Consider the following 24,963-nt stretch of genomic DNA (forward strand, 5'->3'; position numbering starts at 1 on the left):
TGTTTGATACTCTGCTGGAGTACAACGCTTAAAACGCAATTGGAATATCCTACCCACACTCTTGAATACTATATATATATATATATGAACCGTCAAATAAATGTCCACATATATAATATTCAAATAGGTGTAACTTGTGGTTAATGATACATCCCATCTGGGACCCATAATTTAATTTGGAAAGTTTAATTTGAATTTACCTGTATGCCGGGCGCGCGTATCATCCATCACACTGGCCAGAGTATTAAAGACTCACTCTGAAAAAACAGGGAAAAAGAAAATCTCGACTGGTGTGAGAGAGTGCAATCGCACCGAAGCTTTTATAGACTGGTAAATGGAGATGATGTTATAATGAGACTTGTGTAACTTGTATTTTAGAAGAGATTGGATCTGAGAAAGAGAGAGAGAGATGTCTTCTTCTTCATCTTCTAATCGACGGACAGGGGGGTTTTTGAGGTGCTGTTTGGTGGTGTTTGCTGTTTCATCAGCTTTGTATGTTTCAGGACCTGCTTTGTATTGGAGGTTTAAGAAGGGGATTAGATGGGGAGGTGTTGGTGATGGTGGGAATATCCTCCCTTCTTGTGGGCCATGTATCTGTGATTGCCCACCTCCTTTGGCTCTCCTTAATGTAGCACCAGGTATATTTCCTCTTTAAATCTTCTCTTTGGATATTCCATAGCTCTTTTTTTTTTTTTTTTGTGTTTTCTGAATTGGGCTCTCTCTCTCTCTCTCTCTCTCTCTCTCGCGCGCGCGCGCATTTCTGTTGTGTTTCTTGAATTGGGTTTTCTTTGTTTTTTGTGCTTGTGTGGTTGTGTGGGAATGGGAGTGAAATTGAGGGGGAACCCATTTCAATTTTGGGTTTAGATTTGTGGTTTTGATGTCGTGGTGGTTTCTGCTGCTGTTGTTATTTATTTATTTATTTATTTTGCTTTTATATTTTTGGAATATTCAAATAAGCTTTCTTTGATTTTGATCATGTGACGACGAGAGTGAAATTATGCAGAATATTCTCAAATCTCAATTTTTGGGGTTTAATTTGTTGCTTTTGCATTTTGTTGCATTTTAGTGAAATGGAATCTTCCTGTATCTATGTGATTATGTAGTGTTGTGAGTGAAACAAAGGGGGCTTATTTCAGTTTAATTTAGTTTTTATTTTGTTGGTTTTTTTTTTTTTTTTTTTTTAAATTTTGAACGATTCTCTTTATATATAAATGTTTTATGATGATGGAAGTGAAATTGAGTGTAACCAATTTCAGCTTTTGCGTTTCATTCACTGGCTCTAATTTTTTGCATTACTTTTAAATAAGTGTTCTCTGATTCGATTATATGCAGATGAGTGTGAAATAATGGGCTATCCATTTCAATTTGCTTGTTTAATTTGGTATTTTTTTTTCTTCTAGCATTTTCTCACTGGCAGTGTAATGTTTCATACACGCACACTTAGAGATGTAGATCTGGAATGCATGTAACTCAAACTAAAACCATGGAATTCAAGGGCCCATTGTCATCAATCATAAACTGACAATTGCGTTGAATCTATGAATGACTGGTTGGTTGACATCTGATTGCTTTTTTTTTGAAGAATAGGTAATTTATTAAAGAGAACCAAAATGAGAAAAGCAACATTACAGAAGGGGCAACAGATCCCCTATTGCAAGATAGGGGATCAATCATAAACTGGAATGCATGTAACTCAAACTAAAACCATGGAATTCAAGGGCCCATTGTCATCAATCATAAACTGACAATTGCGTTGAATCTATGAATGACTGGTTGGTTGACATCTGATTGCTTTTTTTTTAAAGAATAGGTAATTTATTAAAGAGAACCAAAATGAGAAAAGCAACATTACAGAAGGGGCAACAGATCCCCTATTACAAGATTAAGCATTTCCCTCCCTTTAGCTAGCTCATTGGCCATAGCACTGACTTTTCTTTTGATGTGAACAAAAGGAAACCGAGATAGTTCCTTTACGTTAACTAATTGCTTTAATCCATCTGGCAAGACGCCGTGGGTAGAGGGAAGAAGAACTGGCCCAGCTGATGGCGAGAGAAGGGTTGCCTTCGATAATAGACGAAGGAGCATTTTTGCTAATCAGCTGCTTTAGCCCAAACCAGATACATGCCTTTGCTTAATTTGAATCCACCGCACCGATGAGACCAGCAAAGACCCACTTCACTTCTCCCAAGGTATCCATGATCATTCTTCCGAATTCAGCTGGACCCAGATTACCTAACGAACTTCCTTCAAAATTGAGTTTCCAGTGACCTTTGGGGAATGGGGACCAAACGAACCGATGAGTTATCCGGACACCCCTGTCTGAACTGATGTTAACTGACAAATAATTAACATTCTTAACTCAAGAAACAAATGTCCATTAATCAGAGGTTATGGTCATCCAATTATTCAAATTTTAGGCATTTGTGTCGCCTATCTACAGTCGCATGATTTGGACAGTTTAATTTGAGTTCCATATATGCCACACCTACAATTTCCTAGTGCATGCATGTGAACCATCACAACTTTGCTAGAGTATCAAATAACTGCCCTCTTTTATTGGGTCTTGTCTTTTTCATATGATTGTGTTGGTAAGGCAGTGAGAGTTAGAAGAATGAAAGCTCAGTTCTGGGTGTTCTATTTCAGAGATATTATCAGATATTTGGCAGAGTATGGTGAAATATGGGCCCACGGTGCATCTTTTGCTGATAATTACCTAATTCATGGGCCCTAGGTTGCTCGATCGGTAGTCTAGGTCCTCTAGTGTTGGAATTGTTTTGATAGATGAAAAAGGGGTTTTAATCTCACTTTTTTCTTTTTTCTTTTTGGAGTCTGATTGTTCTCAAATTTTCAAATGAAGTAGAAGCGAGAGCTCTTCTACAAGGTTTGCTGTTATTCATAGAGTCATTTGAGGCCATCTTGTGGTGGAAGAAGAGTTGATAAATGCTATATCATGGACTTGGGATGGAAATCTGGATCTTGGAGATTTGTGGTATCATAGATGGGACCTTCGATATGTGCAATGGAGTAGCCAGTAACCTTGTAAAGGAATGTCACTAGTTAACAGCTTTTTGCGTGTCTAGTCTTAGTTTTATTTTTGCTTGCATCACACTTGCTATATGTAGAAAAGTAATGAAATGTGATCTGAAGAGCTATCTTTGGATTTGGGCATTTTGACGAGTGTATTTACCAATGAGTTGTTTAGATTTATAACAGAATTCTCCAGGTTTACCAACTCGTTTTCCTAGAATTACCTTTGGGCCTGTTTAATTTTCCGTAATTCCTTGTTAATTAAAGGAAATATGTCAGCATTGTGTTTTTACCACAACCAAATCAAACTAGGGAATGGCCAGTCAAATGCTGATGTATAAGGAGACAAGTATATTAATTTGTAATCATTACTCTTTTCCATGTAATTACAGTAAAAATCTCCAATCAAACAGCCATATTAGTTTATTTTGAACATGATATGACATGGAAGTAATGTAAAAATGCCATAATTACAATTTTTCCATGGATAATCAAACAATGGAAAAAATGCCATCATTGCAGTTAAATGCAGTTGATGTAAGAAGACAGGGAAAGAATTTGTAATCATTTCCCATTTCCTTACAATTCCTTTACATTACAACAAATCAATCAGGCTTATTGTCAATGACTTAAAATGAAACTCTATTGCTGATGAATAGATCTAGGCTGAGGCACGTAGGTGCATGATGTAGGTGGGTCTCGTGGACCTTATGAGAAGACTACAAAGGTTGCTGATGATGTGGTGTGGTTTTCTCACAAATGCAACTCCGTGGATTAAAATAATAGAGGGATGAATTAAAAATTGCTACAAAATGGAGGCTCTCTAAAGATGGTTTGATTTCTTGAAGATAGCCTCATGGAAACAGTCATACCTTTCCGTTGGAGGTCACCACCGTTTATGGCCGATAAGGGGGTGTAACAACTCTCGTAATGGTTGATTTTTTTTATTTTTATTTTTTAATTTTTTGCTTAAAAAATTCTAGAAAATATTTAAAAAATTCAAATTAATGTAAATATTCCAAATATGTATTTTTTTTTAAAATATGTTTACAGTAGTGTAACAATCAACTCTGTAGTGAGAGTGTTGTATCTAGTTGTCTGTTGAATTTATGAACATGGTCATGTGTCTCTAATATTTACAAATCACAATCAAGTATTAGAACTAGAAATCGGGAAAGAAGGCATAAATACCATTTTTTCGATTTTTTGAAAAAATGGCCCTTTGAGCTTCTATTCGCCTAAATCACTTTAATCCATTGTTTTAATCCCCAAAACTATAGTAAGAGTGGTTGAAATCTATTGTAGAATAATATGGGAAAGTTTTTGGTATGATAAAAGTGGGAAAATGAATTTAAATAGAAAAAAAAGTTACTATTTTTCGATTGTTATTGGGGTAATGGTTATTATGCCCCATAACGGCCATTACGACGGGTCAATATGGTCTTAAAAAACTTATTGCCCTGTTTCACCCCCGTATTGCGTAACGGTTATGACCATTACCTATATGTATTGGCTTTTTACGGCAGTATCGTAATGGATACAGAACACCTTGCTCCCTATTAGAGCTGGGCATTTCATACCCGAACCGGTGGATCCGACCCGATCAAACCCGATCCGACCCGATTCGAACAGAATTGATGGTTAGGATCGGTCAGAATCGGGTAGCATAAACCAGATCCGAAATATTTTCGAGTCGGATCCGGATAGGCCTTGTTCCGAACTGACTCGATCCGTAATCCGATCCGATTCGACCTGATTCGGAGATGTATGTATTTCATCCATTCCGTTCATCCATTTTATAGATCATTCCAAGGTTTTATACCAAAAAATGATAGGGATATAAATCTCAGGTGGACCACACCACAGGAAAACAATAATGATTGGATATCCACCATTATAATCCTCCTAAGGCCCACTGTACTGTTTATTTGACATCTAATCTGTTGATTAGGTCATAAGGACCCAGATGAAGGGAAACAATAAATATCAGCTTGATCAAAAACTTTTATGGCCTCCAAAACGTTTTTAATGGTCAACGTTCATTCAACATTGTTTCCTATAATGTGGTCCACTTGAGATTTCGATATACCTCATTTTTTTTTTCTCATAAATAAAATGATCTATAAAAATAGATGGAGGGCATGGATGAAACACACACATCATGGTGGGGCCCACAGAGCACCGACCACCAGCCAGTGGCCGGTGGCAAGGGGAGTAGCCAGTCCATTTCTGGTGCAGGTATTGGCGTTTGGCGCTCCTCGAGCTCCGAGTTGTACGAACGGTTCAAAGGAGATCAAAGTGATATGGGCCCCACACTAATGTATTTATTATATCTACACCGTTCATATATTTTTAGAGAAAATTATAGAGAATTATCCAAAAAATAAACAATATCCAAAGATCATCTGGACCACACCACAAATAACAACAGAGAATGATTTTCACCGTTTAACAATTTGTGTGGTCCACTTGATAGTTAGATCTGTCTTATTTTTTGTCTCAAGCCTTAAGAAGAGCTCGCCAAATGGATGGGCAGTTTGGATATAACACATACCCCATGATCAGACCCACAGAACTCGCAAACGTCGATAAAAAATTCATTGTGTGGACGCTGTGCTTGCGTGAAAAGCAAGCTACTGCCATTTCGTGCAGTGCACGTCAAAAGTCAAAGTCCAGTAAAAACATGTATATGGTAGATTGAAAGTCTTCCAGAGCCATGTGGGGCCCACCTTGATGTATGTATTTTATCTAAGCCGTTTATCCATTTTGAAATATTATTTTAGACTATGGGCACAAAAAATTGGTATATAAAGATTGAAGTGGACCACACCACATGAAGCAGTTGAATTAAAGTTCATACGATCCGAATCCTACCCAATCCGATCCGACTCGGTTTCCCTGACCGAGTCGGACTTGGTTCGAGTCAGGCCAATCATGCATCGGATCTGTTCGAGTCCGGTGACCCGGATTGGGTCTCGGATCGGATTGGGTTCGGGTCAAGCCTTTGGGATTTCGGATCAGATCGGGTTGGACGTAATCCGATCCGGTCCGGACCTATGCCCAGCTCTACCCCCAATACCAAGCTAATTGAAGATTAGTGAATTGAGTTGGGCATAACCCACATCATGCATAAAAGAGCAAAATTTTCTCCACACCTCAAATGCTACCTCATGTTGATGAGCTGATCAACAAGTTCCGCATCCTTTAAACGCATGATGTGACTGTTCATTATCGTCATACCTTTTCTTTAGATTGTTAATGGTAAAGATCAATTTTCTCGATGCGAGCCAACTGAATACAATGACCCTAACAGGCCTGCTAAATTTCCATATCATTCTCGTTGGGGAGGCAATATTGCAACTGACATTCCCATGGAGGAATAAGTAAAAGGATTTAACTGAGAAACTTCCTTAAGGTTCCATCTTCCACCTCAATCTATCCTTACAATCAGAAAAGGGGCAAAAACTCCCAAGCGACAATGCGGGCTGCTAGAAAATGTGGACTCTTCTTTCTCCCTATTCCCTAAGGTTCCAATGAAACCATGGAGACCAGACCAATCCAATGCTCAAGATTTTCGAAAGGGTGTGCTCTTGGGAAGACTTGTGGCTTGATTATTTTACTTGACTGTTGGATTTCCAATCTATTTTCTATAGTAATCCAAGATTTTCTCATCGAGGATGCATATGAAATGGTGAAAAATAAAATTATTTGGTCGCTGCAATTTTCAAGAACTTGTGGGACTTCAAGATTGAGATGTTGGATAATCTTCTTGTTATCCTTGAAAGGAGGGAACTCTTTTTGAACGAGGAATATTAAAGGGTGTAAGCTCCTCCTTCTGAAGGATCATTCACTACCAAGCTTTTCGTCGACCACGTGTCCCTTGGCTTAAAGCAAGCCCAATTTTGCAAAAGTTTGGGGACCAATGCCCGTCCTCGAGCTGAGGCTTTCTATTGGACGGCATTGCCAAACACTCAACAACCTATAGAAAAGGAATTGGGCCCTTGCTAACATGTGCGTCGTGTGTCAAAAGGAAGCAGAATCTATGGACCATCTTTTCGTCTATTGCATTATGATTTGGAGTATTTGGTCTTTTTTTTTTTTCCTGGCTATATGAAGTTTAGAGGGTTATGTCAGGCTTGATTGGTGATTTGATAAGTGGGTGGAATCAATGTTTTAAATATTGTCAATGTCGGTCGATATACCCCAAGGTATATCTTGTATCCCACTTGTGCATACGAAACGCACAGGTAGTGCCGATATATCCCAAATGTTCGATCCGGTGAGCATTTTCAATTTCTAATTTTATTTTTTTTTGGTTAAAATTATGTTAAATCAGTGTCAAATGGTTGCAAATCCATTGGTTTTCATGTTTTGCATGAAAAATCATGGAGTCGGAGCTTTTATTTCGATATCCATTGGTTCTTCATGTTCTCCATTTTTTTATTTTTTTTTTTGAAATTTTCCTTCAAGCGGCTTTCAATTGAGACTAATTTCGGAGTATTTAGGAGTATTTGATGAAATGATCATCACATACATTCTAATTTCAAAATTTGAGTGTAGGTGGTCTGATTTGGGAAAAATTCAAAAATTTCCCAATTTCTCTCAAATTGCTTACAATGTTGCACTCCAAACATGAAATCAAGCATGTTTGAGTGTCGATCTATTGTTTTATTAAGTCCTTGTCAATTTTCACAAAATAAAAATCATTTTTTAATTAAAAATTATTATTATTATTTTTTCAAAAATTCATTTCAACCAACTGTCAATTGAGACTAATTTCAAAGTATTTAGGAGTGTTTGATGAAATGATCATCACATAAAATCTAAATATTATGCATTCAATTTGAATATAGTTACATTAGTTTAATTGGACTGCGCATAGCTTAGGACCCTATACAAAGGAAACCTATTATGTGCACTTCTTTTGAGATGTTATGATTTAAAAGTGTGTATCAGGGTCTTTTTTAACAATCCATGAAGTTTTATTGAAAAATTCAACTATTTTCCAATATTTTCCCATATTTCCCAAAAAGTGTGATAAATTACCTAATATAAACGATATATCCCATGCATTAACCGATACATATTTGTATCCCAAGGATGCGAGACATAACGCGATACCGATATTTTGAACATTTGGTGGAACAACGGCTCATTCAATTCTAGAGGATTCTCTGGAGGATGCTTCCCTTAGCAATCTTGTGAAAGAAAGAAATAGAAGAGTATTTGAAGCTCTTCCCTCTTTCCATCATCTGAAATCTCCAGAGTTCTCATGTTTGACCTTGTTGGTAATTGGTGAGTGGTGATAGATTATCCCCTTTGGAGGATGCTTCCCTTAGCAATCTTGTGAAAATATGCAAAGTAAGAAATAGAAGAGTACTATTTGAAGATCTTCCTCTTTCCATCATCTGAAATCTCCGGAGTTCTCATGTTTAACCTTGTTGGTAATCCTTCCCCCCCCCCACACACACACCCCACCAGGTTGGTAGAAGTTAGGTCAGTTGGGTTCTTCGTTGATAGGACAGGTGATGATTTTCACGAGGTGGTCCAATGATCGGTCATTCAGGACATGAACAAGCCCAAGAACTGGCACTTGGGAACTGCCTCCTTGGTGGTGGAAGTTGAACATGACAGTAGTTCTGTAGGAAATCCAGGGAATATCTGTATTGGAGGTATGGTGAGGGATGATAAAGGTGCGCCCATATGACTCTCTGGTCTAGCATAGAGCCTCTTATTTTGCGGAGTGTATGGTGATCAAAGTAGGGGTGAATTTGTTTTGCAAGTCTTCTCAAAATCCATTAATTGGGGAAGGAGATTCAGCGAATGCAATTACCTGTGTGGACAGAAACAGCATGACAACATGAGCACATCCTTCTTTGGTTAATGAAATCAAGTCCAAATTGCATGAGATTAGGAAGTGGGCGAGTGGTGACATTTCGACAAATGTCAAGGAAAGCCAACTTCTTGTGGATTTTTTTAGGGAGGGAACTACAAGAGTTGTTTTGTATATCAAAAACATCTATCCGCTGTCTTAATGGATGTATAAAGTTTGAAGATGTCTTTCTCACCTTCTCGTCCCCAATTTGTTGTATAAATAATCATGTCTTAAGCTTACACTCACTATTTTCTTAGCTTCTTTTTGGCATTTCCTTGTTTCTAGTCCCTCGTCAGGCCTTAAAACATGATCATACTGGAACTATATCCGTTTTATTATTATTATTATTATTGTTGATACTGATATAAGTCTGTTCGTGATAAAGAGAAAAATTCATGCTCTGAAATGCTGTCTCGTTATAAGGTATTTCAATTATGACGACCATGGATTGATTGGATTTACAATTGCTTGTTTTTATTCTCAAATTCTACACCTAATTATCATAATTCTTTGGCACATCAAGTATATAAATGCAATTCTCTCAAACTTATCTATTTGTTTAGGTGTCCTTGTTTCCAATGGTTTCAATTTTCTTTGCTTCCAAGTCCGATTGCGTCTAGTTTCTCAGACTGAGTTTATTCACTAATATTAAAATGTTTGGTTTCTGTTGTTCTTTTGCAGTGCTGATCAACCTCTCCATTACAGGTTAGAGCTCATCCTAGCAATTTGCTCTTAGATGGTGAAGAACTTCATATAGTTTTTATATCAATCATCTCAAGCTATCCACCAATGAACAAATGGTGTACATTGTACAATAATCTAAACATCAAGCATAGTCTCCGGCCTTCCTTTTGGGTTGTTTGGCTTTGTGCTAGAATAAGGATGACGACATGTTGCATCTTCACATATGAATTTTGGGGAAGCTCGCCCATTTGGCAACTTCCTACAGAATGTGGATGTCGAATTGCACAAAATTTCTCCCGTCTGCAAGCAGTGCCCGAAAATGTGAACCACATTCTCACAGCTATCCATTCTCATTTTGGGTGGCAGTTACATGCTCCCTTAGTAGTTTGGAATAATCCTTATTGGCCCCGTCCTCAGCATAGGAGAGTTAACATAACTTGCGTTTAGGAGATTAAGTGGAAGGGGGCCAAAACTGGAGAAATTGATTGATATAAACTTCGGTATATAGGAAATGACAATAATAGAATGCGTTAGGGATATTGGTAGATAAAGATTTAAAGGATAAAGTTGTAGACATTAGGAGAGTAAATGATAGGATTTTACTAATAGAACTTATTTTAAGAGAGGACACGATCAATGTTATTAGTGTATATGTGCCGCATGGAGGGTTAGAGGACAGAATCAAGAGACAATTTTGGGAGGATATGCATGGACCAATGCAAGGAATTCCGAATGGAGAGAGGATATTTGTAGGATGAGACTACAATGGTTATGCAGGAAAAGAATTGGAGGATATGAGAACGTATATGGAGGATATAGTTTTGGGAGAAGAAATGAGATAGGGAATGCTATCCTATTCCTCGCCATACAATCTAGCTCTAGCAAACACATACTTTAAAAGGGGGATGGACATTTAATATAACTTTCAAAAGTGGGTCATATACATGCCAAATAGATTTCTTTTTTACTTGGGAAAACAAAACAAGCAATATGTAACGATTGCAAGGTTATACTAGGAGAGAATTTGACTACACAACATAGGTTAATGGTTATTGATGTTTGGATTAAAGGTGAAGGATGGAAGAAAGGGAGTGAAATTAGTAAGTGTACAAAAACTAGTGGTGGTATTTGTAATGGAGAGAACAATATTATTTAGAAATAAATTGATGGAAGAAGGAAAGTGGAATGTCGAGGAAGAAGTAAATGTGATACGGAATGAGATGGTTGACTGCATTAGGAAAGTGGGAAAAGATGTTTTAGGAGTATCTACAGAGAAAAATCAATCATACAAGGAAACTTGGTGGAACCCAATAATACCAAAAAAAATAAAATAAAAATAAAAATATTAATGAGAGAGGTTCATGTTTTAAAGTTAGCAAATGGCAAGAAATGATGAAAATTTTGAACAATATAGAAATGTTAAAAAGATTGCTAAGAAAGTAGTAAGGCTATACTTAACGCTTATGATGATCTTTGCAATGGATTGGGGACGAGAAGGCAAGAATGTTCTCAAACTTGCAAATATGAGATAGAGGAAACATAGGGACCTAGATCACGTTAGATGCATTAAGAGTGATGGTCAGAGGGTACTAGTCAATGATAATCAGATCAATGAAGTGTAGAGAAACTATCAAGGTGTTCCAAAACAGTAACGGTGGCCGTAACGGCCACCATCGTTACCGTTATGATACGGGCTGTAACAACCATTACAATGCCCATATCGGCCTTTATGACCCTTTTTTATTTTTTGAAAAACTGTTACAGGACCGTTACGAGGCCATTACAGACCGTTACAGTGCCTTTACAACTTTTTTTTTTAAAACAACCGTTACAACCATTTCGACCCTGTTACGCGTAACGCTTATGACCGTTACCGTTACGTAACCGATTTTGAATACCTTGGAAACCATTTTCAAAGGAAGAAACTATAAACTCAAATGATGTCAAAGACCATAGATACTTTCGTAAGATTAGGATATCTGAAGTGAAAGAAGCATTGAGAAAGATGAAAACAGGAAAGGCCCTTGGACCAAATGGTATACTATAGAGGTATAGAAATGTATAGGAGGTACTGGGTTATTTTGGTTAACAAAGTTGTTTAGCTAGATTGTAAGATTGAAGAAAATACCAGATGAATAGAGGAAAAGTGTATCGTGGTACCTATTTATAAGAATAAAGGAGACATATATAACTACACTAGCTATCGTGGGATTAAACTTATGAGCCATACTACAAAACGTTGGGAGAGAGTGATTGAGCAAAGACTAGGGCATTAGATGAATGTCTCAGAAAACAGTTTGGTTTCATGCTAAGAGGTCTATCACTGAAACTATTTTCCTGGACAATTGATGAAGAAATATAAGGAGAGGAGGATCTCCAAACGGTCTTTATTGATGTAGAGAAAGCATATGGTATGATTCCTAGAGCAAGGTATTCAATAATAGTACAAAAAAATTATAATTAATAATAGTAATGTTGACCATGATGGCTAGCCTTGTGGCCGTTACGATATGGGTAGTAATGGCCATTATAACCTCCGTAAGAGGATAAAAAAAATTAAGGAAGAAAATGTATTAGTCCCACTATTGGCTGTTACATAGTTGTTTTTAATACCATCCCTGAGAGTTAATTTAGTGGGTGTTTGGAAATTGGAAACATGGTGTGCCATAAAGGCCGTTAGTAAAGGTAACAGTGGCAACCATTACAGGTTACAGAGTTGTAACGGCTGTAACAATCGTTATGCAAAAAATGACTTCTAATCATCATTGAGGACCCGTTACGTCCCCTGTAAAGACCATAACAGCCCCGTAATGGTCTATTACGTGGTAGATACATGTTTTTCAATTTTATTTTTCAATGTCACGAGGTAGAGACGGGTTTTTCAGACATCTTCTAATAAAAAAAAAAAAAAAAAGAGATCGTAACAGCCATTACGGGGACTGTAATGGCCATTATGACCCGTATTGTAAAGGTAACGGTGTTGGCCGTTACAGCTACCGTTACCATTATGAAATACCTTGATTGGAAAGAAAAGGAATTTCAAGAGGTTATATTAACATGATTTAGGATATGTATGAGGAAGCAGTAAAAATGTGAGGATGAGAGGCAAGTGAGTTCCTAGTTACCACTAGGGGTTAACATTGAGCCCATTCATTTTTGCATTGGTTATGGATAAGTTAATGTGCCATTTGTAGGAAGAGATCCCATGGTTTTTTTTTTGTTTTTTTTTTTTTTTTAAAAATTATTATTATTATTTTTACACGCACCCCACACACTCACCCCATAGTGGAATTTCACCACCTATGGGTACTCGAACCCTTGACCGGGTGTTGAAACTCCTAAGAGTCTACCACCGGAGCAAGTGTAAGGACGCAGATCCCATGGTTTATGTTGTTTGCAAATGAAATAGTTTTGATTGACAAGATGAGGGAGGACGTAAACACAACTAGATTTATGGAGGGTGCTTTAGAATCTAAAGGCTTTCAAATTAGTCGGACTAAAATAGAGTTTATGGAGTGCAATTTTAGTAATAATAGGAGTGAAAATGAGGAATAATTAAGATTGTTGACCATGAAGTTTCCCAAAATGACCATTTTTTATACATTGGTTCAATAATTTATGAGAGGGGAGAGATTGAGAAGGATGTTGCCCCATAGAATTCAAGCAAGGTGAAAGAAATGGAGATGTGCCTCTAGAGTTTTATGTGAACGTCGTGTACCACTCAAACTGAATGAGAAATTTTATAGGATCACTATAAGACCAGTCATTGATGCAGGACGGAATGATCTAACCTAATATGATGCAATGAAATTAAAAGACAAATCAACTAGAGCAATGAACGAAAAAATAAAGCTAATTTACCATAAATTCAGAAATTTCAGATTCATGACATGTCCAAATTCAAGCCTACGATAGTCCTATAATGCGAATCTCATAATTTATTGATTAACTGGAACCTATGAGAGATAGAACCCCTATCATAGCATAGGGTTAAATATGGATTTAATGGAAATCATGTGTCGTATAAGAGTTTTGACGTGTTATGGCATTTTAAAGGATAGGGAATGTGGGAAATAGGTTTGGGGTATCTAGGCTTAGAGGAATTAGGGTTTGGAACATTAGGGTTGAGGTTTTTTGGGAGGTATCAAGTTAGGATTTCAGATTTTGGGTTTAAGGGATTTAGGATTTTGGGTTTCTAGAATTGGGAATATGGGTTTTGGGTTATGGGAATTAGGGATTTATGATTTAGTCAAGGGATTTTCATATTTTGGGGATTTTGGTTTGGAAAAATTAGAGATTTTGGAATTGGAGAATTTTAGGGTTAGGATTTGGTAAAATTAGTTTGTGTTTTGAAGAGGGAAGCTAAGGGAAGGGAAGAACATTTGTGACAAGACAAGGGGGTCATTGTACAAGGCTGTCCATACGGACAACTGTATGCACGTGTGTCCGTACGTTCATACAGACAACAAAGGATGGATGGCTATGGTCAGTTTGGGCTCGGGATGGGTTGATTTAGGTTTTAGATTGGTAACAAAGAAGAAAAGCAAGCAAGAGATCAAGAAGGAAGTAAAAAAAAAAAAACAGAAGATGAGAGAAGATATCTTGTTGAGGAGAGAGAAAAGTAGAAAAGATAACTAGGGAATCACTCTCCGTGATTTCGCACCACCAATCCAATTATATGATGAAAATTTGCTCAATCTCAAAGCAAAAGGAGAGAAATCTCTTTCATTCATAACATGCATATTGGCTAGGGTGGGGACGTTCAATCTTTTATATTCTCAGAAAAGACCTTTTACAAAAAGGCGCTGTCAGATAAGATTCTCAACATAAAGACGCTTAATGAATTAAAAGTTATTTCCAACTCCCTAATCTCAACACAAATATAAGCTATACTAAAAATGATGAAACATGTAAACATATAAAACAACTAAACTATTCCGTGGACCCATGGGGGTCCACAATCAAGATGTTCGATAATGGGTCTGATCATTGTGTCCACTCGATCCAACGGTCTGATGTGTCCATCAAGCTCTTATATGCAGCGCACATGCATCTTCCCAGTGTGATGTCCTCAAAGATGCACGGACATGCACGTGGAGTCTTCAATGTGGCTAGGAATGTGAATTGGACCAAGCGGGCCCCATGTAGTGGTCGTCTAGACATAAAGAGATTGGCTCAACCCTCCTCTGGTATGGTGCTTGGATGACCTCATCAGCCATGCTTTATGAGATAGAATGTTGTGCGGTTAAGGAACGACATGTTCATGGGATGAGTGTAGCTAAAATAAGGATGTTGAGATCAGTGTTCGAAATATCGATACTATCGGCCAATATATCGGCTGATATTATCGTTATCGCACCACTGCGAGACGAAACTCCTCCGATAACACCCGGAAGATACCAAAAATCCAAAACTTCAGATATCGCACGATATTATCGTCAATATCGCGCGATATATCGTCGAAAGATACCAAGTAAAAAAAAAAAACACCAAATATCGTCCGGGACTGTCATTATCCCAAAAAAAATTTGGAAAAATTAAAAAAATATATAGAGAAACTTTCAACAGGTGGATTTCGATACCTGTACAAGAGATTTTTATGATCGGAAGCTTCCCTTTGGTGGGCCATTCGAATCAAAGCGTCGTCCGTAGGTTAGTGCAAACAAAATCTCCGATTTGGAAGAGAAATCCATCAAAATCTGGAGAAATCCAAGTATTTAGGCAAAATCCGGCGAAATCCTTGCTGAAATCCGGAGAAATCCTCGCCAAAATCCGAAGATCTGTGAGATTTTGGAGAGATTTTAGGTTCCGGAAGGCCGGAACCCTCTCTGCTTCGAAAAAAAGCGTCTGATCCCCTTTTTTTGGAAATCAGGTGGCAGGTGTACCGCACACCACCGAGTTGACTGGTGTGTTGATGTCACTAGGTTTCGTGGGTCCCATCATAAGGTATGTGTTATATCCAAACCGTTCTTCCATTTGGCAAGCTCGTCGTAAGGCTTGAGCCGAAAAATAAGACAGATCCAAAGATCAAGTGGACCACACTGCAAATAGGAGTGGGAGATTAAACGTTTACCATTGAAACCCTTTTGGGGTCACGGGAGTTTTGGATCAATATGATATTTGTTTTTCCTCTTCATCCAGGTCTGTGTGACCTAATGAACAGATTGGATGGAAAATAAACAATATAGTGGGCCCTACGAATATTTTAACGGTGAGAATCAGCCCCACTGCTATTTGTGGCGTGGTCCAGTTGAGCTTTGAATATGGCTCATTTTTGGGCTCATGATCTAAAATGATCTCTCCAAATTCATGAACGGTGTAGATATAATAAATATATTATCGTGGGGCCATGTAAATTTGAACCGTTGGTACCACTCGAGTTGCAGGAGCGTCACCGCCTTCTTCGGTAGGAAGCCGGCGTAGTGAGTAGTGTACTACATAGACTCTGTGGGGCCCACCATAATTCATGTATTTTATCCACTCCATCCATCCATTTTACCATATAATTTTATGATTTTTAGCCCAAAAAATGAGCATATCCAAAGCTCAAGTGGACCACACCACAGAAAATGGTGCGAATTAAACATCTACCATTAAAAAAAAATCCTTGGGAGCCAAAGAAGTTTTGGATCAAGCTGATATTTGTTCTTTTCCTTTATCCATATCTTTGTGATCTTATGAAGTGGTTGGATGAAAAATAAACATCGCTGTAGGCCCTAAGGGAGGTTTCAACGGTGCAAATCATTATTCGTATTGTTTCTTGCGGTATGGTCCACTTGACCTTTGGATATGTTTCAAATTTGTGCTCAACCCCTAAAATGAGCCGGAAAAACACATGAACTGCATGGATAAACCATGTACATTTACGGTGGACCCAATAAGTTTACTCAGTACTATAGGAGTGGATTAGGTGAGACCTCGCCTCACCCAAGACCACACAACCGTACCGTGGGGCCAACTTGACGTGTGTATTCTGTGTCCACTCCATCCATCTGTTTTTTCAGATCATTTTACAACATGATCCTAATAATTAAGAAGATCCAATTATCAGGTGGACTATACTTAAGGAAACAGTATTAGTTGAACATGGTACCATTAAAAACTTCCTAAGGTGCACCTTAATTTTTCCTATATTTTATTAGGCATCCAATCCGCTGATAACTTCACATAAGTTTGAATGAAGAGAAAAAACAACTATCAGCATGATCCAAAAGTTTTGTGGCCCACTAATGGTCAATCACCATTGTTACCTATGGTATGGTCTATCCAATTATTGGATCTGCTTCAATTTTTGGATAATGTCCTAAAATGATATGGAAAAACAGATGGATGGGGTGGATACTGAATATAGTTCTCTGAGTTCAATAAGACAACGCATAGCTTAGACCCTATACAAAGGAAACCTATTATGTGCACTTCTTTTTTAAGATTTTATGATTTAAAAGTGTGTATTAGGGTCTTTTTTAATAATCCATGAAGTTTCATTGAAAAATTCAACCATTTTCCCAATGTTTCCCTATGTTTCTCAAAAAGTGCGATAAATTATGCGATACAAACGATATATCCCATGCGATAACCGATACGTATCTGTATCCCAAGGGTGCGATACATTGTGCGATGCCGATATTTCGAACACTGGTTGAGATGGACGAGTGGCAAGGCGAGGAAGGATAACATTGGAAATTAATGCATTAGAGGAAGTAGCAGTGATAGGTAATGAAATGATAAAATGAAGGGAAGCAAATTTAGATGGTTTAAGTCATGTGCAACGAAGAACAAGATCCGCAACTGTTGAAAGGAGTTTGTTGGTGTTGAGATATGGAGCCACATCTGGACGGCTGCTTGACTAGTAGAGTGCCCTGCTCGATCGGTCGAGTGGCCCACTCGACTAGTCGTGGATTGGCTCGACTCAAAGTCCAGCGAGCATAGGTTTTTTGGTTCCATGGTACTTGACCGGTCGAGGCCCATGCTCGACCAGTCGAGGTTACGCAGATTTGTTTCCGGATTTGATGCAGACTGCGGATTTTTGAGTCGGTTTTTGCAGAGGTGCGAAAGGGGAGTTGCCTAAACTATAAATAGGGGTCCCTAGGACTTTTCTAGGTATTATGAGAGTTATTCCAAGGTGTGGGTAAAGGGTTTTCTCTGTACTTCCAAGGGAGGTTAGTATATTGCCTTATAATCTCCGTTTTCTTCATAGTGGAAGTTTGCATCCGTGGTTTTTTACCGTTGTTTGGGGTTTTTCCACGTATATCTTGTCTTGTAGTTTGTTTGGATTGCTTTGATTCTTTTCTAGTTTATATTTCTTCTTGTTTATCGTTTGTGGGTGAGACCGGAGATTGGATCTCGGTTCACTACGTTGTTGGCGTGCTGCACAACAATTGATATTAGAGCTATTTGTTTAGTTCTATTGGGAGCGATGACGGAAGAAGGGAAGACTAAAATTGAGAAGTTTGATGGTTCAAACTTTGCCTTCTGGAAGATGCAGATGGAGGATTATCTGTATCAGGACCTCTATATTCCTCTAGGAGGAAAAAAGAAGAAACCAGAAAAGATGACAGATGATGAATTGTTTTTATTGGATCGGAAGGCTTTAGGAACGATCCGACTCTCTTTGTCTAAGAGCGTCGCCTTCAATATATCCAAGATGAAAACTACAAAAGAATTAATGGAAGCCCTAACCACCATGTATGAAAAACCCTGAGCGTTTAACAAGGTTCATCTTATGAAACAGCTATTTAACAAGAAAATGTCAGATGGTGGGAGCGTGGCTGAACATCTAAAGGAGTTCAATACAGTCACGAGCCAGTTGGAATTCGTTGGCATTGTTTTTGAGGACAAGGTCAATGCGTTATTGATCTTGTCCAGTTTGCCAGACAGTTGGGATGGTTTGGTGATTGTTGTGAGCAATTCTTCAGGGTCGACAAAGCTGAAATTTGATGATGTGGCAGGTCTAATTCTAAGCGAAGAATCTAGAAGAAAGGCATTAAGAGTTTCAGAGATTCAGGGAATGCTTTAAACGTTGAAGGAAGAGGAAGATCGCTGAACAAAGGAGGCAATGAACACCGACGTTCTAAGTCGAGGAAGAAGTCCAAGGGACCGAAAGACAAAGACAGGTGTTGGCATTGCGGGAAGAAGGGGCACATGAAACGTGATTGCAGGGCGCTTAAGAAACAAGAAGAAAGCTCTCAAGGCGGGAAGGATTCAGTGCATTTATCTGAGGAGAGTGACACAGAGGCGTTGATCTTGTCTCTTGATGCAAGGAATGAGTCTTGGGTTATAGATTCGGTTGCTTCGTTTCATGCCACTTCATGTAAGGAAGTTCTGCGTAATTATGTATCAAGTGACTTCGGGAGAGTCTACCTGGGTGATGATGAGCCGTGCAGTATTGTTGAAAAGAGAGACGTTCATGTAAATCAGAAAGACGGAACGACTTTGAAATTAAAGGATGTTAGACATGTACCGAGTTTGAAATGTAACTTGATCTCAGTGGGGTAGTTGGCCGATACCGCTTATGTGACGACATTTACCAGTGATTCTTGGAAGATCACAAAAGGTGCCCTGGTGATATCTCGAGGCAAGAAGGAAAATACTTTATACGTGACTTCAGGATCGTATAGTTCACTCCCAGTCGCATCAACTGGAGTGAATGGATAGTTATGGCATCAGAGGTTGGGACATATGAGTGAGAAGGGGATGCAAGTGCTATTGTCAAAAGGGAAGCTACCAGGGCTGAAGTCTATTGACTTGGAATTCTACGAGGACTACGTGTATGGCTAGTAGAAGAGGGTAAGTTTTAAGAAGACAGGACGCGCTTCAAAGACGCATCTGTTGGAGCTTGTACACACTGATGTGTGGGGACCGGCACAGGTATCATCTCTTGGTGGCTCACGTTATTTTGTTTCTTTTATTGATGATGCTAGTAGAAAATTATAGATTTATTTATTAAAGCGCAAATTTGATGTATTTGATGTATTTAAGAAGTAGAAAGTTATGTTAGAAAACGAGACAGGTAAAACAGTAAAATGTCTCAGATCTGATAATAGGGGAGAGTATTGTGATAAGAAATTCGAGGAGTATTGTGCAACAAATGGAATCAAACATTAGAAAACGATTCCAGGGACACTGCAGCAGAATGTTATGGTTGAACGCATTAACAGGACCATCCTTGAGCGCGCCAGGAGTATGAGGCTACTTGTAGGGTTGCCCAAAACGTTTTGGGCAGATGCTGTGAATACTGCCGCATATCTCATCAATAGAAGTCCCTCAGCACCATTGGATGGTGGGCTACCAGAAGAAACATGGACTGAGAAAGAAGTGAACCTTGCACATCTCAGAGTGTTCGGTTGCACTTCATATGTTTACATTGATGCAGAGCACAGAAACAAGCTGGATGCGAAGTCCAGGAGGTGCACGTTTATAGGCTACGAGCAACATGATTTTGGCTACAGGTTTTGGGATACAAAAAAAGGAAAATCATCAGAAGCAAAGATGTAGTCTTCAATGAAAAAGTGATGCGTAAGGATAGTGTGCAGGAAAATAAGGCCGATGAGAGAAATCGTAGAGTTGGAAGAGTTACCGGACACGGGTGTTACAGCGCCACAGGATGATCATGCACATGAGTATTATGAGGCAGAGCCACAGACACCGGTTGTGAGGAGGTCTACTCGGGAGAGAAGACCCACGGTCCGATACTCACCCTCCTTACATTATCTACTGCTGACAGATAATGGTGAACCAGAATGTTTTGAAGAGGCATTACAGTCAAATACACGGGTTAAGTGGGAGCAGGCCATGGATGATGAGATGGACTCTCTTGAGTCTAATCGTACATGGGAGCTAGTTATTGTACCTAAGGGTAAGAAAGCTCTTCATAACAAGTGGGTTTATAGACTGAAGGAGGAACATAATGGTTCGAAACGGTACAAGGCTAGATTGGTTGTGAAAGGGTTTCAACAAAAGACAGGTATCGATTTCACTGAAATATTTTCACCTGTGGTGAAAATGTTTACGATTTGCATGGTCTTGAGTATAGTGGCTACAGAGGACTTACATCTAGAGCAGCTAGATGTTAAGAAAGTCTTTTTTCATGGGGACCTTGAAGAAGAGATATTTATGCATCAGCCGACAGGATACGTGGCACCAGGCAAGGAGAACAAGGTGTGCAAACTGAAAAAGAGTTTATATAGCATGAAGCAGGCCTTGAGGCAGTGGTACAAGAAGTTTGACAGTTTCATGTCGGGAGATGACATGCAGACCACTGTTGTTATTTGAAGAAGTTTGATACGTCGTACATCATCCTTTTTCTGTACGTTGATGATATGCTTGTGCCCGATTTAAGCATAAAAGACATCTCAGATCTCGAAAGACAACTGTCTAGAGAATTTGCCATGAAGGATTTAGGAGCAGCAAAATAAATCCTAGGCATGAGGATAAATCGTGATAGGGAAAACAAGAAATTAGTTTTGTCACAGGCAGAGTACATAGCCAAGGTACTTGATCGATTCAATATGTGAGGTGCTAAGCCGGTTAGTACTCCATTAGCCAACCAATTCAAGCTATCTAAGGAGCAAGGTGTAAAGACGCAGAAGGAACGGGACTACATGGCTAAAGTCTCATACGCGTCAGTTATTGGGAGTCTCATGTATGCTATGGTGAGCACGAGGCCAAACATTGCTCAAGCAGTGAGAGTTGTTAGCAGGTTCATGAACAACCCCGGGAAGGAACATTGGGAAGCTGTGAAGTGGATTCTCAGATACCTGGTAGGTACTGTGGATAGAGGGCTGTGTTATGGTGGATCGGAGATCAAGCTGCATGACTACATAGAGTCAGATTTGGCAGGAGATATCGACAACAAAAGAAACACTACATGTTATGTCTTTACTCTGGGTAGTGCTGCAGTCAGTTGGGTCTCTCAGTTACAGAAGATGGTATCTATCAGTACGACGGAAACAGAATATGTTGTAGCTACAGAAGCATGCAAGGAGATGGTGTGGATGCAAGGTTTCATGAAAGATTTGGGTAAGAAGCAAGCAGATTGCAAGCTGTACAGTGACAGTTAGATTGCAATACACTTGGCTAAGAATTCAGCCTTTCATTCAAGGACCAAGCATATTGTCATCGGATATCACTTCATACGTTCGTTATTGGAAGATGGATCAATTGCTTTGGGGAAGATTCATACAAGTGAGAATCCTGCGGATATGCTGACCAAAGCGGTCACACGGGAGAAGCTGGAGCTCTGTTCAGCTTTGATTGGTCTTCAGGCTTGAAGACGGGGAGGTGGTGCACTCCGGATGAAGAAGACGAAGGTTTATGGTGATGTGTCTCTAAGTGAGAGATTGTTGAGATGTGGAGCCACATCTAGACGGTCGCTCGACCGGTCGAGTGACCCGCTCAACCAGTCGTGGACTGGCTCGAATCAAAGTCCAGCGAGTATTGATTTTTTGTTTCCGCGGTACTCGACCGGTCGAGCACCCTACTCGACCAGTCGAGGTTACGCAAATTTGTTTCCAGATTTGATGCAGACTGCGGATTTTTGAGTCGGTTTTCGCAGAGGTGTGAAAGAGGAGTTGTCTAAACTATAAATGAGGGTCCCTAGGACTTTTCTAGGTATTATGAGAGTTATTCCAAGGTGTGGGCAAAAGGTTTTCTCTGTACTTCCAAGGGATAGGTTAGTATATTGCCTTGTAATATTCATTTTCTTCATAGTGGAAGTTTGCATCCATGGTTTTTTACCCTTGTTTGGGGTTTTTCTACGTATATCTTGTCTTATGGTTTGTTTGGATTGCTTTGATTCTTTTCTAGTTTATATTTCTTCTTGTTATCGTTTGTGGGTGAGACCGGAGATTGGATCTCGGTTCATTGCGTTGTTGGCGTGCTGCGCAACAGTTGGTACAGGTTAAAGGCTCTAAAAAGGAAGGGGAAGGCCCTAAAGGACATAGATGGAGGTAATAAGAAAAGACTTGACCTATGGTCTAACTGAACATATGGCCCTTGATAGATTGGAATGGTGGAGCAAGATTCATGTAGCCGACTCCAAGTAATTGGAGAAGGCTTAGATGACGGCGACGACGACTTCTATCATCTTCTTCAAGTGTAATCCTTGAATGAGATACACCATGTAACACAAAAGTTATAAGTATGCCTTTTCATGACCGCCAAATATATTTCTTTCCTTCATCATTGGCTCGTTTTAGGGAGACGGCGGTCATGTTGAGAGATTGAAGGCTTGCATGCATCTTAAGGCTAAAGAACAACTGAGGTGATTCCTGAACTGTTGGGATAAGATTCCAAAAGACTAATAAAAAATTGCATATTTTTAAATTCTCAAAAAGGAAGAAGCAATTTTTAAATAGGCACTTACAGAGAGAAGTGACAATGCTATTGAGATCAATTTATACTTTGGGAAATTTTTCACTAGTTGCTACAAGTACTACACATGTTATGTAGTACATGTCCAAAGCTTATGGTGTACAAATGTTAATCATGTTGTATGTGTATCTATCGTTAAACAATCGAATATTTTAGAAGGGTAGTTTGTTGAGTTTTAAATGCATGAGACCTTAAAATTGTTCATTATCGTATCTCTTCGAAAAATTGTTCATCATCATGACTCAGCATAGTTCCTGTCATAATGCTTTCCGAAGAGTGAACTTGTTTGATTTGTTAGTTTTAAGATGTCATCATTATTTCCAACCTTATGGAAAGCTTAGATATCACATGTTTTGTACACATGCACATGTGCTTGCATGAACGACTCCACATGCATGTGGAATATGCATACCTCAAAAATGCAATAGTGCAAAATTCATGTCCTTTCGTCTTCCCTCTTTTTCATCCATTTAGGTTACAGTGTTAGGTCTAACCTGAGCCCTGCCCAGCCCTATAGGACAGGGCCTTTTTAACAATAGGACCACGGTCATGGCTCAATAGACTAGTGTCAGGCTAGGCAAACCCTGGCCTGGCTTGGCCATAGCTTGGTCCATTGCCACCTCGGCCTAGCCCTAGATTGGCCCATCAGGACCCTAGCCCAGGCCCATTGCTAGCCCTAGTTCGTGTCAACTGTGGTGAAAGACAATTGAGTCTTGATCACCTTTAACACCGAGAGCACAATCTCCTTAGTGTTTGTTTCTTGAGCAGAAGGGATAATGAAATGGTGCACCATCTCTATCCCTTATCTAACGGTAGAATGATTTTAACTTGTATCCTGAGTCTCTTCAGGATCACTAGGTTATTCCACAAGACCCTTGGTGAGGTGTTCCAAAGTTTGGTTGGGGACCCTTTTAAAAGAAGATGAAGGCTCTTGCCGCAATTCTTCATGGTCAGTTTAATTTGTATCATGTGGAAGGAGATCCATTCTCATATCTTCAATGATGTGGTGGCCCTAGTGGAAAATTTGCGAAAAGATGTAAAAGAATTAACTTGGTTAAATGGGCCCTCTCGCAATTTGAATTTTGAGGTGTGCAAGTGGTGTTGTTCTCTAATGGTTTTTTGCCATAGTTCAAAAACTCACATTCTCAACTCGACTTGATGTCCATCCAGATCAGATCAACTCAAAAAGGACTCAACCAAGTCTTTACTTCGTCTCCTTTTTTCTTTAAACTCCGCCACACCTATCATATATGCCAACAATAACCAAGTCTTTACTTAACTCGGCATTTGATAACAAAATTAGATATATAAAGTACTTAACGGAGAGAAATATATAAAAAACTTGTGAGCATTTAAAAATAGTTATTTTTAGAATCACAGACTCTCAGTGTTGTCCAAGCTCAACCATTTCCTCATTTCTGAGAGCTAGGAGGAAATATCGTGGTCTTAAAAAACTGGTTATAGTATGGCCATTTTAGCCATATCGTGACTGTATCGACCTCCACCATTACACGATACAAAGGTGAATCAGCCTACTGGAAAAGAAGGGGTTGTATCATCACTAATATGGCCATAAAGGTCCTTTTTTGTTTTTTGTTTTTTCATTCTCTCTCTCTCTCTCTCTCTCTCTCTCTCTCTCTCTCTCTCTCTCTCCACCTTTTTTTCTTTGTTTCAAACTTAGAGGAAGCTTAAAAACTTGTTTTGGACTAGATCTGGGCCTATTTTGGGAATAAAAAATACAAGATTTGATTGGGGATTTGACGAATCTGAGCAAAATGGACAATTTTGGGGAAAATTATAAAAGGGTTAAATCATTACTTTTTGCTGTTTTTTCATCTCCTGTTTTGTTGTATTTGAATGAAATGAAATGGGCCATAATCGACTAAATCATACGTGATTAGTGTGCAATTAGGGTCTAATTGGTTAAGTTCCAGCAAGTCAAGTTGACAAACATTCTTATCAAATAATGGTGATACCATGAAATACATGTTAAAAATACAAAAGAA

The 24,963-nt window shown here is 38.9% G+C and overlaps 1 protein-coding gene across 1 annotated transcript in view; it reads left to right on the plus strand.

Annotated features, from left to right (window-relative positions):
• The first annotated feature begins 270 nt into the window (after positions 1-270).
• Positions 271-24,963, plus strand: part of LOC131216950 (uncharacterized) — a 31,673-nt gene continuing 6,980 nt past the window's right edge. The window contains exons 1-2 of the mRNA XM_058211600.1: positions 271-638; positions 9,584-9,607. Of these exons, the coding sequence (XP_058067583.1) occupies positions 410-638; positions 9,584-9,607 (253 nt within the window). The 5' untranslated portion in view covers positions 271-409. The remainder of the gene's footprint in view (positions 639-9,583; positions 9,608-24,963) is intronic.

This window comes from Magnolia sinica, chromosome 10 (genome assembly GCF_029962835.1).
Source record: "Magnolia sinica isolate HGM2019 chromosome 10, MsV1, whole genome shotgun sequence".
NCBI lineage: Eukaryota > Viridiplantae > Streptophyta > Magnoliopsida > Magnoliales > Magnoliaceae > Magnolia > Magnolia sinica.